General features: G+C 53.7%; 1 protein-coding gene across 1 annotated transcript in view; it reads left to right on the top strand.

Annotated features, from left to right (window-relative positions):
- Positions 1-3,849: 3,849 nt before the first annotated feature.
- Positions 3,850-13,846, top strand: part of LOC148592971 (olfactory receptor 14A16-like) — a 34,002-nt gene continuing 24,005 nt past the window's right edge. The window contains exon 1 of the mRNA XM_088533014.1: positions 3,850-4,771. Coding sequence (XP_088389140.1) covers positions 3,850-4,771 — 922 coding nt within the window. The remainder of the gene's footprint in view (positions 4,772-13,846) is intronic.

Genomic DNA, 13,846 nt, shown 5'->3' on the forward strand with positions numbered 1-13,846 from the left:
CAGAGCCCGTCCCCAGCCATGGGCCAGCGCTGGCCTCGCAGCTGCTCTGCCAGCAGGGACCTCCCAAGGAACTGCCCAGCCAGGCGCCTCTTGCTGGCCTGCCTGGGACTCAGCAAAGAGCAGAGTTCATGGTCACCCTCACAGACATGTATGGACCTGCTAATGCCTGGTGCTGTCCAGCCAGGAGGACAGACAATGTGACCCCCCTCCCAAGCAGGAGCAGTGCCATGTGCCTGCTGCTGGCCTCCCAGGTGCTTGCAAACATTGACTTGACCATCATCTGACTAGATGATCTCCAAACGTCCCTTGCAACCAGAGAAAGGTGCCTTCTCTCACTCAAGCCCCCTTGAAACCTTCCTACCCACCTGCAGACTGCGGCAGAGCACCCCCTGAGGCCAAAGTTTGCTGCTAGGCAGAACATGCCCTGAAGATCACAAGGGTGCAAAGCAGTTCTGTAGAGCAAGACCTGGGGGTCCAGTTGGACTACAGCCTGGCTATGAGACAGCAATGAGCCCTTGCCACCAAGAAAGCCAATGGTCTCTTGGGGTGCAATAGGAAGACTGTTGCCAGGAGGTAAAGGGAGGGGATCCTGCCTCTCTATTACTTCCTCCCTTGAGTCCTGTGTCCAGTGCTGGGCTCCCCAGTCCAGGAGGAACAAGGAGCTACTGCAGAGGGCCCAGCACAGTTCTACAAAGTTGATCAGGGAGCTGGAACATCTCTCCTGGAAAAAGAAGGTGAGAGAACTGAGCCTGTTTTAGCCTGGAGAAGAGAAGGCTGAGAGGGGATCTTATCAGGGTGTGCAAATACTTGAAGGGAGGATGCCAAGAGCAGAAGAGGATGGCCCAGACTCTTTTCAGTGGTGACTAGTGATGGCACAAGAGGCAACAGACACAAATTGAAGCACAGGACGTTCTGCCTGAATTTGAGGAAAAGCATCTTGACTGTGAAGGTGACAGAGCACTGGCATGGATTGCCAGGAAAGGTTGTGGAGTCACCTTCTCTGCAGATATTACAGACCTCCCTAGACAGGATCCTGAACATCGTGCTGTAGGTGAAACTGCTTTATCAAGGGGTTTGAACTAGATCATCTGCAAAGCTCCTTCCAACCTCAACCATCCTGTGATTCTATAAATGGTCTCCACTGGAATAGATCAGCTTTTTGAACTGTAGGGATCTGCCTGTCCCTCAGCTTTATTGTGAGTGCTGCTCTAGTAGGATAGAAGGCATCCAGGGTCATTAGAGATGACCAAGGAAATTCCTGACCTGGACTCCCACTGAAGCTCTATCTCCAGTAATTCCATTAGGACCTTTAGGCCAGGAGCTTGCAAGTAGACCATGTGCATGCTTAGCCTGGTAAGGGGGAATCCCACCTGCCATGTATTTGTGGAGTTTGTGAGTTAGCTGAATCCTTCTCCAAACCTGGCGCTTCTGAACAGACGTGTGGAGCCTCAATAAGCCATCTGAATAAGTCATCTGAATCATATATGCACTATGTATCAACAAGCTCCCTTCTTATCCTTGTCTGGGTGTCCTGCTTAGTTAAGAGATGTGAATCAGGACTTCCCGTGGGACATTTCTAACTTTGGTAGATAATCATTATCTGATGAAATAAATTGCAACATTGGAATCTGTATCCCTGTACTCTTTAGAGAAGGAAAACAGGTTACTCTACGTGATGGAACATATCCCAAAGGGAGGAATCCTAAGGGACAGAGTAATTCCTGAATTGAGCTGGGCCGCAGCTCGTGGCAACCTGTCAGCACTGCCCAGAGACAGCCGAGTGCAGGAGCAGCTCCTGTGCCAAGAGCAGCAGGGCTGCGGGCACTGCCTGCTGCTGCGGACAGCAGAGGAGAGAGGACAGAGAGGTGAAAGGCAGCGTGGAGTGGGAGGACAGAGGAGAGCTCATAGTGGGAGCAATCTGTGACACGGTAAGTCGCCGGCTGCAGGGTAATGCTGCTGAGGTTTCTGGAGGGGTCTGCAGCATCCCTCCCAGCTGATGACTTTTTTTTTTTTTTTTTTGAGGATTGTTCTCCCTGTTTCTACGTTGCATACGAGGAGATGCTTCAGAACAGAAATTCCCTGTTCCAGCATCACAAGGTCAGGGCATCATGGCTGATTCTTCTGGAGCTGGTGCAGGACAGTGAAGGCAATGTGGGCACACAGGTTCTTCAGAGCACTGTTCTTCAGAGCAGTGTCCATGCGCCCCAGGGTGCTGTGTGCCCGGTGCAGTGATTCTGTGAGGATCAGCACTCAGCCTGCCAGGGCGCTGCAGGGAGAAGCTCTGGGTGGGAGGAGAGATCCCCTCGGGCAGGTTCATTCTCCTGCTGAGAGGCTGCTGTGTGGGGTCAGGGCTGCTCACAGCTCAGCCTCACCCACACCACATATCTGGAAGGGGCTTTTCAAGAGGACACTCTTGGGAAGCTTCTATGAAAGGGAAGGGAATATCCAGAGGCTAGGATTTTGTTTGGTATCTTTGACAAGGCAGCAAATGAACGGGACATTTTAGGTTTAGATGCCTGAAGGAGAGTTCTGCAGTGCTGCTCTGAGAGATCAATAGGTCTGCGAGGACCCCAGAATATTCCTTCAACTGCCTTTTCACCTGTGGGCAGCAGCAATATCCCCTTTGCAGCTCTCCTCATTCTCAGTGTGCCTAGTCTCACTCTGCTCTCAAGGGGAAGGGCTCCAGGGCATTTCTGACCTCCTCTGCACTCAGATTTCCAGAACAGCAGAGCTGCCTCTCTCCTGTCATGTGCCCATTTCCCATTGCAAGGCACAGGGTCTGAGAACCACTGTCCTGGGAGGACACACTGTCTAGGAGGTGCAACCTGGGGACGGTGCTGCTCTGTCTCTCTGTCCTCCCTTGGCAGCAGTCACAGTGTTTCTCCTCGTTTCCCTGCCTCTCCTTTCTGCTCTTGTCCTGGCAGTCAGCTGGGGCTTCAGCTACAAATTCAGATACTCACCCTGAGGTCCTGCCATGGAGGTGTCTGAAGAGGAGCAATGTGCCCAGGGTGCTGGGCAGCGTCATTGGAGGGGCTGCAAAGGGGTTGACTCTCCCTTTAGGAGACGCTGTTACTGTCAGGACACATGACTGTCTCTGTTCTCCTGCTGGGGTTGTGAGGTGCCCTCCAGAAGGGGATTCATTGCAAAGAGTCTTTGCCATGTCAGTAGCAGTGTCCTGTTCTCTCCATCACGTATCCACCTTAACCTTAGAGGGAGTGCAGAGTTAAATGAGTGCTTTGAAACAGTCTTCTATGATCTCAACAGAGTTCAGGTTTTTCTGCAGGAACAAGGCAGATGGACTCAACAGCACTCCACACTGTTCCCTAAGCAGTAGAGACCCCATTCCATCTCCAGTCTGCTTAACATTCACATTTTCAGAAATAGAGACATCTGTCTTTATTTGCATGTCAATAAAGACATACAAAGAACCTGACGAGATATGGTGACAGAATCTAAAAATTTCCAAAATAAGAAATTCTAAAACAAAATTCTAAAACCCCTTGCAGCACCCCAAACTCCTTGAAAGTGTGTGTGGGAAAATGAAAAGACCCTCTATCTTAAAGTTGGATGCCCTGTGACATCAACTCCGAAAAGGAGAGATATCAAGAACCAGTCCTTTATACACATTGGCGTAGAGTAACTCAGGCTCCGGCTCCTCCCAGAACACTCAGGTGGAGCAGAGACTGAGGAGATGACTGAAGGTGATAGTGAGAAGAAGAAATTACTGAGAGTTGGGACGAGGTTGAGAAGCATTTCTATGAAAAATGGAAGTTTTATTTCAGAGAAAATTCTTCTAAGCTATTATTGTCTTTTATTCCCTACACAGTTTTCCTGAGCCCAATAGAACAGATGTCCAACAGCAGCTCCCTCAATGAGTTCCTGCTCCTGCCATTCGCAGACACGCGGGAGCTGCAGCTCTTGCACTTCTCGCTCTTCCTGGCCATCTACCTGGCTGCCCTCCGGGCCAACGGCCTCATCATCACGGCCGTAGCCTGCGACCGCCGCCTCCACACCCCCATGTACTTCTTCCTCCTCAACCTCTCCCTCCTCGACCTTGGATCCATTTCTACCACCGTCCCCAAATCCATGGCCAATTCCCTCTGGGACAGCAGGGACATTTCCTACTTGGGTTGTGCTACCCAGATATTTTTCTTTGTCTTCTTTATCTCAGCAGAGTATTATCTCCTCACTGTGATGGCCTATGACCGCTACATTGCCATTTCCAAACCCTTGCACTACGGGACCATCATGGACAGCAGAGCCTGTGTCAGAATGGCTGCAGCTGCCTGGGTCAGTGGTTTTCTCCATGCTCTCATGCACACTGGGAACACATTTTCCATTCCGCTCTGCCAAGGCAATGTGGTGGAGCAGTTCTTCTGTGAGATCCCCCAGATCCTCAAGCTCTCCTGCTCACACTCCTACCTCAGAGAAGTTGGGCTTCTTGTGTTTAGTATTTGTTTATTCTTTGGATGTTTCATTTTCATTGTGGTGTCCTACGTGTGGATCTTCAGAGCTGTGCTGAGGATCCCCTCAGAGCAGGGCCAGCACAAAGCCTTTTCCATGTGCCTCCCACACCTGGCTGTGGTCTCCTTGTTTGTCATTACTGCATTGTTTGCCTACCTGAAGCCCCCCTCCATCTCCTCCCCACTTCTAGATATGGTTGTGTCCATTCTGTACTCTGTGGTGCCTCCAGCCCTGAACCCCCTCATCTACAGCATGAGGAACAAGGAGCTCAAGGAGGCACTGAGGAAACTCATCCAGTGGGTACAAGGTCAGTGGTAACAACTGTTCCATTCACTCACCAGGATATCTGGCATCAAGGCCGTATTTTATCCATTTCCTTTTTTAATTCTCTCTTTTACATTCATCTTAAAATAATAAATAATAAAATAAGGATACCTAGTTTTTGTCATGTCTGCACAGGAATCGCTCATTTAGCACTTAAACATAGACCATGATAAAGCAGGAAGCCAGGCTTCCCCCTTCACTAGCAGAGAGGGGGGTTCTCTGAGCCGCTTCTTTGAGCTCCCTTGGATGTGTCCAGTGCAGGGAGGAGAGTTTCCCTCTGCAGCGTCTTTTCCAGCACTGACACCAAGGGACCTCTGGGATACAGAGTCACGGCGGGACAAGGGCAGGTGGGCTGAGACCAGGGGTCCAGTGTTGTTTAGGAGATCTCAGCTCTCGTGCCTATGATTAGAGTGTGATCTCAAATCTCTCTAATATGACAGAAATGGCAAACAAGTGTCACCACAGGTTTCCATGGTTCCATGCAAAGCTCCAACACACAAAACTAAACATGAGTGAATTGAAGGAAAGTCTAGAGGCAGCCTTCCCATGGCAGTTCATCTTTCCTGAAGACACATTCCAGGAGGGCAGCAGGACTTTCTCTATTTAGAGTTGGCCTCCTCATTTCCGTGCTGTCCTTCCATGCTTTATTCTGCAGATATGGCCCAGGAACTCTCATAACCTGGAAGAGAGAGGCTTGTTTTGCCTCGTACCCTGGAAGAACAGGCAGGACCAGTCCTTGGGCTCCCATAAGCCACAGCTGGATTCCAGAATAACATTTCCATAATAAAAAGGGATCTGCCCTATGATGGTCCTGAATCTGCTGTTGCCGTTCAAGCGGCGCGGCGACCTGGTTCAGGGACGGCACGGCGACCACCCCCAAGCCGCTCGGGCCATCAGCTCACTGACACCAATGTGGTGGACGGCAAATGGCGTTTATTGATGGGTAACAAGGTGTTATATAGATAAGGTTTACAACGTCACATCCGTCTGCTTACATCATAAACTAACACTACTGGCTATTAGGGGCCCTATCTTTCTGTACAGCGCGATATCTTCCGGCCGCCAGACCCTAACTATCTGCAACATTTCCCCCCTCCCTATGCATAACAAAACTAGCTAAAATATGATTATCTTATTCTTACTTATTCTTATCTTCTTCTAATTACTTAGAATCATAGAATCATAGAATGCTTAGGGTTGGAAGGGACCTCTAGAGATCATCTAGTCCAACCCCCCTGCATACGCAGGGACACCTAGAGCACGTGGCACAGGACTGCGTCCAAGCGGGTTTGAAGATCTCCAGAGAAGGAGACTCCACAACCTCTCTGGGCAGCCTGTTCCAGTGCTCTGTCACCCTCACTGTTAAGAAATTTTTCCTTAAGTTTCCTTTCCTTTTCCTTTTTCCTTACTTATTCTCATTATTATCTTATTCTTATTACTATCTTATTATTATCTTATTGTGATCACTTATTCTTATTATTATCTTACTCTTACTTATTGTCATTATTACCTTATCTTATTACTTACTCTTATTGTTATATTACTCTATTCTTATAGCTTATAACAATCTTAAAATTATATATCATAAACTTAACATAAGGCACAAAGTGTAGAAGGTAGGGGATGACAGGTAATACCGCGGTATAGAAATAGGGTGTATCTTGGGATAACTTGGGGATAATACTGAGTGGATATATTCTTAAAGCCGTTGTCGGCGTTCCACTAACATGATGTTAACCTTCTCTAGCCGACTCTTGACAAACGGCATGAGCTTATTCAATATACAGGGTCCAAAGATTAGCGTCATCATGATCATTGTGATCGGCCCTATCAAGGTGGATATTAGGGTGGTTAACCACAGCGAACCGGTGAACAAATTTTTGTACCAGCTGCGTTTGGAACAGGGTTCAATGGGTGCTGGTTGGCAAGGCGTGGCACTGAAAATTGGTGACCCTGTAGTTATTTTTGTACTAATTGCTCGAGATTGTTCGATCTGTTCAAGTACCCCATTTAAAGGGCTACCTGTCCTATAGTGACAAGCTGCAAAATTAAGATAACGCAAAGGCATCGCGTCCCCCTCTTGCGGAGGCTGTTTTGTTGTTTTCTGGATTCGGTCAGCGTGGAACTCACGGGCTCGGGCGGGACGCTTGTCACCGGGGCGTACGGGTTACGGGGGTATCCGATGATCCGGTCCTGTGAACAGAAACTCACAATTTTCATTAGTTTTATTTTGAAGGTAACAGCCACCTGAATTGGGGTCAGATGCTCTTCCTTTGCAACATGTTTAATCATGTCTGCCCCGGCCGGTTTTTCCTTAATTCGGATGTTTACCTTCTTTTTCTCCTTCCTTAAGTTTGAATCAGTTGTGAGCCGCTCGTCCTGACTAGTGTCTGATCCGGAGCCGGAACTCGACTGACCGGTCACTTCCGGGCTCCGGTACCTTTTTGTTGGTTTCCGGCCCCGCCCACTTCCGTCCCGCCTACTTCCGTTCCGGGCGGGCTGTTCCCCCCTCTTGGCTCGCCCCGCCTTCCACCCGCGGAGGCGCCTTTTGTGAAATGGCCGCTCTGATCGGTCCTCAGCGCCTCGCTCGGGCCTCCCTCACCTGTCCGGTCACCCCCATTGGTTCTCGGCCCCTCGCTCGGGCCTCTCTCACCTGTCCGGTCACCCCCATTGGTTCTGGGCCCCTCGCTCGGGCCTCTCTCACCTGTCCGGTCACCCCCATTGGTTCTGGGCCCCTCGCTCGGGCCTCCCTCACCTGTCCGGTCGCCCCCATTGGTTCTCGGCCCCTCACTCGTGTGTCACTCACCTGTCTGGTCACTCCCATTGGTTCTCGGCCCCTCACTCGGGCCTCCCTCACCTGTCCGGTCACCCTCATTGGTTCTCGGCCCCTCACTCGGGCTTCCCTCACCTGTCCGGTCACCCCCATTGGTTTTCGGCCCCTCGCTCGGGCTTCCCTCCCCTGTCCGGTCACCCCCATTGGTTTTCGGCCCCTCGCTCGGGCCTCCCTCACCTGTCCGGTCACTCCCATTGGTTCTCGGCCCCTCACTCGTGCCGGTGGCACCCTCGCCCGGCCCTTCCCCTTGCGGCTCGGCACCATGTTGAGGGGCATAGGGTGGTGGCCTGGCCCAGACGTCCCCAGGCTCTGACTTCTTTTCAATGTTCCTAGCTTCCCCGGCTAGCTCGCTCCAAACAGATTTCGGCTGTTTCTGCTCCTCTGTAAGCGGGACGGGGTTCGGGGATGGAGGGGATGTGCCGCTCTCTTGCAGATCTTTAGGGTCAGCAGAATCACCATCATCTGGGGGGTGCAAAGTCTGTGCGATTGCCCCGACTCCCATTTTCAGGGTGGCCAACAAACAGTCCCTTACCGCTACCCAGGTCTCCTGCTCTTTTATAGCTTTCTGCAAGGCTTTTCCCCAAGCCTTAAGGTTTTTCCCACAACCCGAAGACATCGTCTCCTCGGCTAACGCCTTAGTACATTTGTCCCACACTTTAGGGACACACTTCAGGGACTTCAGAATATCCACCGGCTGGTCTATAACCTTAATTTTTAAAAGCCTCGCAACAGCGAGAGTAAAATCTTTTGGCTTGCAATCAATCCCCCAATGCTTATGTAATTGCGATACGACCTTCACAAGGGCTTCCATCCTCCTTGTTCGTCCGGGAGCGTCCTCCCCGCCGGGCTGGTCCTGCCGCTCCGGCCGCCGTTCACCGTCCAGGCGATGATTCCCGGGTTTCGGCACCACTTGTTGCCGTTCAAGCGGCGCGGCGACCTGGTTCAGGAACGGCACGGCGACCACCCCCAGGCCGCTCGGGCCATCAGCTCGCTGACACCAATGTGGTGGACGGCAAATGGCGTTTATTGATGGGTAACAAGGTGTTATATAGCTAAGGTTTACAATGTCACATCCGTCTGCTTACATCATAAACTAAACGCTATTGGCTATTAGGGGCCCTATCTTTCCGTACAGCACGATATCTTCCGGCTGCCGGACCCTAACTATCTGCAACACCCTCCCTTGCCCCTAGGGGCTGGAATCTTAGGGCTACACACACACCTCTGCAATAGGGATGATTTCTGTGCTTGACCTCACTTGTAAACACGACACAAAACTTAAACAATGATACAGGAATATATATTTAAACAATAACAATAAAAAATTATAATAAACACTAACAACAACAACAATAAAAACAATATCAATAACACTAACAACAATAATATCAACAATATCAAATATTACTATAAAAGTCTCCAAAGAAAAATCCAAATAAGATGTTATGGCTGGAGGTCTCGTGCCCAGCGCCTCCTGGCAGCAGGCAGGGTGAAGGGGAGCTTGTCCTGCAAGGGAAAAGGAGGCGTGAGCAGGGCCGAGGAGCGGCTCGGGGGCTCCCGTGGAGCAGAGGCTCTTTGGCGGCTGCGCGGGCTCTTTGGCAGCAGCGCTGCCGTCATTGGTGCCCTGGCAGAGGCTTGGCGTGGCCAGCGCAGCCCAGAGGCCGGCAGAGGGGCTGAGGCAGCAGGTGCCCAGGCCTTGGGCGCTCCTGCGCCCTGTGCAGCTCTGCCCCGGCGCCGCGGCCCGCCAGAGCGCCCGCACACCTGGGCCAGGCTCCCGCGCGGCTGCTCCCCAAAGGCAGCGCGGAGCAGCGCCAAGGGGCCGGGCACAGCCCCAGCTCTGCCCGTGCAGCCGGCAGCAGGGGCCATACCTGGGGGCTGCAGCCGGAGCTCTCCCAGTCCATGGGCTCCTCCGTGCTGCAGCCGACCAGGCCGCTGCTCCCCATCATCTGGAAGAGAGCAGGAGAGCTTGGTGGCGATGTTGTGTGGGGAAGAGGGAGGACAAGCACATCCAGGGGCTGCAGGGTCTGTACCTGCCTGCTGCCATAGCTGAGCCATTCCATGGGCTCAGGTTCATTCCCTGCAGGCCCTCCATCCATATGCGGAGGCTGTAAGAGAGAAGGAGGCTTTTGCAGGGCAAGTCCCAGAGCTGGAAGTGTCTGGACCCAGGATCCCTCCTTATGCAGTGACAAGCAGGAAGGGGGAAGTGTCCAGGCTCAGCCCCAAATCTCCCGTTGCATCCGGCTGCAGGGTTCAATACCTGAAGGGCAGAGCTGGAGCTTTCCCACTCCATAGGCTCCTCATCTATGCAGCTGCCCAGGCTTTGGGTGCTTGCAGTCTGGAAGAGAGCAGAAAGCTTGTGGGGACGGTCATGGTGGCAGCGCTGGCTCTGAGCACGGTGCCTCGTGTCCCCTGCGTGCGCGGGGCAGGCGGTGCACAGAGCCAGGGCGCCAGGCTCAGGCAGCAGCCCCCGAGGCCTTGGCTGCTCCTGGCCTTGGCGCAGCTCTGCCCCAGCACCCAGGCCTGCCAGAGCTCCCTGTCACCTCTGCCACCAGCCCTGCTGCTGCTCTCGCAGAGCCAAACGCCAGCCGTCCCCGCGCAGCCTCTGCCTGCGCGCACAGTACCTGCACTGAGCTCTCCCACTCCATGTCCTCAACTTCATATTTATTCATTTTCTTTCAGTCTCCTGAAAGAAAGTGTCGCGCAGTGGCTTTGGGGCCTCCCCTGGGAGGCATCACGCAGGCTGCCCTGCAGCCCCACAGCTCCCCTGCATCTCATGGGCACCACAGGTGGCCCCTGGTGCTGCGCGGCCCTGCTGCTCACCTGGCCTTGCTGCTGCGTGGCCAGCACTGGGGCCACTGTGAGGCGCAGCCCTTGGAAGCATCCGTGTTCCCGTGGTGATAACTGCCCCTCTGGGATGTTCTACTGCTGCGTGGGGGGAGGAGGGCAGCGGCAGGGGCCAGGGGGGCCGCCGTGAGGAAGGGTCTGTGTGTGCACTTTGGTGCAGTCATTGTGCTGCTTGCTTTTGGAGGGTTTTCCCCTGCGCGAGGGGGATCTCCTGCTCCATCTGCTCCTGGCTTTACCGTTCCTACCCGAGTGTCAGGAACTCACCTCGTTTAGCAAGTGCCATTGCAGTGATGGGCAGAGCAGCTACAGATGCTTGCTGCTGCTGCTGAGGGCACATATGTGCCTGCTCTGTCCTCTGCAGCCCTAGGAAGCCGTGGCAGGGGCAGCAGTGCAGGAGCCGCACCAAGGCTGCTCTCAGCCACAGCACATGGCGCCTGCAAGGTGCGCGGCAGGACAAGAGAAGGAGCCCAGCAGCACCAGGGGCTCCCAGGCCACCAACAACTCACAAGGGCTCTGCTGAGGACACGCACGCCTGGACCCAGGGCACAACCGCCCTTCGCGCTCATTGCACTAGCAAGGAACACGTCTCCACCATGGAAAACAGAACTTCCTCCAGTCCACCGCGCTGTATGGGCAGGAGTGGAGCAGGGAAGAAAGATCAAGGTGTTCAGGGCTCCTGGTGGGGGTGGAAGCAGAGCCCCAAGTGGAGCCCGACCTCTGGGCAGGCAGCGGCCAGCAGCACCATGGGGCTGCATGAGGAGCCCTCCTTGGCACCCAGCAAGCCCAAGGCCACGCACTGCTCTCTGTCGCCAGGCTCAGCAGTGCCAGGGGGAGTCCAGCACACGCAGACCCTTCCTCATGGCAGCCCCCCTGGCCCTGCCGCTGCCCTCCTCCCCCACGGAGCAGTGGAACATCCCAGAGGGGCAGTTATCGCCATGGGAACACGGATGCTTCCCAGGGCTGCGCCTCACAGTAGCCCCAGTGCTGGCCATGCAGCAGCAAGGCCAGGTGAGCAGCAGGGCCGCGCAGCACCAGGGGCCACCCGTGGTGCCCATGAGATGCAGGGGAGCTGCGGGGCTGCAGGGCAGCCTGCACGATGCCTCCCAGGGGAGGCCCCAAAGCCACCGCGCGACTCGGTGCTCATGGCTGCAAATGTAAACAATTCCATTCCGTTGCAGACTCAGAACAGTGAGAAAGATGGAAAAAAGTGAAGTTGAAGATATGGAGTGGGAGAGCTCAGTGCAGGTAGTGTGTGCGCAGGCAGAGGCTGTGCGGGGACGGCTGGCGTTTGGCTCTGCGAGAGCAGCCGCAGGGCTGGTGGCAGAGGTGGCAGGGAGCTCTGGCAGGCCTGGGTGCTGGGGCAGAGCTGCGCCAGGGCCAGGAGCGGCCAAGGCCTCGGGGGCTGCTGCCTGAGCCTGGCGCCCTGGCTCTGTGCACCGCCTGCCCCGCGCACGCAGGGGACACGAGGCACCGTGCTCAGAGCCAGCGCTGCCACCGTGACCGTTCTCCCACACTCTCCTGCTCTATTCCAGGCTCCCAGCACCCACAGCCTGCATGGCTGCAGCCAGGAGGAAGAGCCCATGGAATGGGAGAGCTCCGACTGTATTCTCCAGGTATTGCTGCTGCCAGCCTCATGAGGAGAGCTGGGGCTGGATCTGGCCGCTTCCCTATTTCCTGCTTCCCATGGCTGGAGGAGGGACCCTGGGACTAGGACTTCCTGCCTGTGGCACCTCCCCTGCAAACACCTACTTCAATCTTGCAGATTCCGTGCACTGATCGGACTGCAGGAAATGAACCTGAGCCAATGGAATGGCTGAGCTATGGCAGCAGCCAGGTACAGACCCTGCAGCTGCTGGATGCCCTTATCCTTCATCTTCTCCACACAACATCCCCACCAAGGTCTCCTGCTCTCTTCCAGACCATGGGGAGCAGTGGCCTGGTTGGCTGCAGCACGGAGGAGCCCATGGACTGGGAGAGCTCCGGCTGCAGCCCCCAGGTATGGCCCCTGCTGCCGGCTGCACGGGCAGAGCTGGGGCTGTGCCCGGCCCCTTGGCGCTGCTCCGCGCTGCCTTTGGGGAGCAGCCGCGCGGGAGCCTGGCCCAGGTGTGCGGGCGCTCTGGCGGGCCGCGGCGCCGGGGCAGAGCTGCACAGGGCGCAGGAGCGCCCAAGGCCTGGGCACCTGCTGCCTCAGCCCCTCTGCCGGCCTCTGGGCTGCGCTGGCCACGCCAAGCCTCTGCCAGGGCACCAATGACGGCAGCGCTGCTGCCAAAGAGCCCGCGCAGCCGCCAAAGAGCCTCTGCTCCACGGGAGCCCCCGAGCCGCTCCTCGGCCCTGCTCACGCCTCCTTTTCCCTTGCAGGCCAAGCTCCCCTTCACCCTGACTGCTGCTGGGAAGCGCTGGGTTCATGGATGCCAGCAATGACTTCTGCTTTGGATTTTTCTTTATATACTTTTATAGTAGCACCTATTGTTGTTAATATTGTTGTTGTTTTTATTGTTGTTATTGTTGATTATATTGCTGTAATTTTTCTTGTTAGTGTTTATTATATTGTTATTTTTGTTGTTGTTTAAATATATATTCCTGTATCATTCCTTAAGTGTTGCGTGTTGTTTCCAAGCGATCTCCAGCACTAAAATCATCCCCACTGAAGATGTATGTTTGTGGCACTCAGATTTCAGACCCTAGGGGCAAGCGAGGGCCAGGAAATGGTCCCTCTAGGACTTCCCCTCACATGTGGCCCTGGGGATGCCCCAGTCCCTTTGCCATCTATTTTCTTTTTCTTTTTCCTTATTCTACTTTTTCTCTTTTCCTTTTCCTTTTCTTTTTTAAGTATTTTTCTCTTTCTCTTCTTCCTCCTCTTCACCTTTTTCTTCATTTTTTCCCTTTTTCTTTTTTCTTTGCCTTTCTCTATTTGCTTTTTTCCTTTTCTTTTTTATTCTTTCTTTTTTCTTTCTCGCTCTCTTTCTCGGTCTCTCACTCTCATTCTTTCTCCTTTTTTCTCTCTCGCCCTTTCTTTCTCTCTTTCTCTTTCTCTTTCTCTTTCTCTTTCTCTTTCTCTTTCTCTTTCTCTCTCTTTCCTTCTTTCCTTTTTTCTTTCTTTCTGCTTTCATTCTTTCCATTTTTCTTTCCTTCTTTCTTTTCTTCTTTCTTTGTCTTCTCTTTCTTCTTCTGACTCTTATTCCATATCTGCTTATTCCTTGCTACCTACAGTGTCATTCTGCACAACCGTGTCCCGTTCAGCATGGCTTCAGAGCAAAACCTTCCCTCTCTATGAGGAGGGCAGCCTCACAGCACCAGCTTGCTCTGCTTCATTCTCTCCCAACAATTATACCGGCCTCCTCACACCTTGCTACTAGCCGCGTCACTCTGCTCATTCACCTC

This window comes from Tinamus guttatus, unplaced genomic scaffold (assembly GCF_059628265.1).
Source record: "Tinamus guttatus ecotype Peru unplaced genomic scaffold, ASM5962826v1 Tinamus_guttatus_pri_ptg000474l, whole genome shotgun sequence".
Lineage (NCBI taxonomy): Eukaryota > Metazoa > Chordata > Aves > Tinamiformes > Tinamidae > Tinamus > Tinamus guttatus.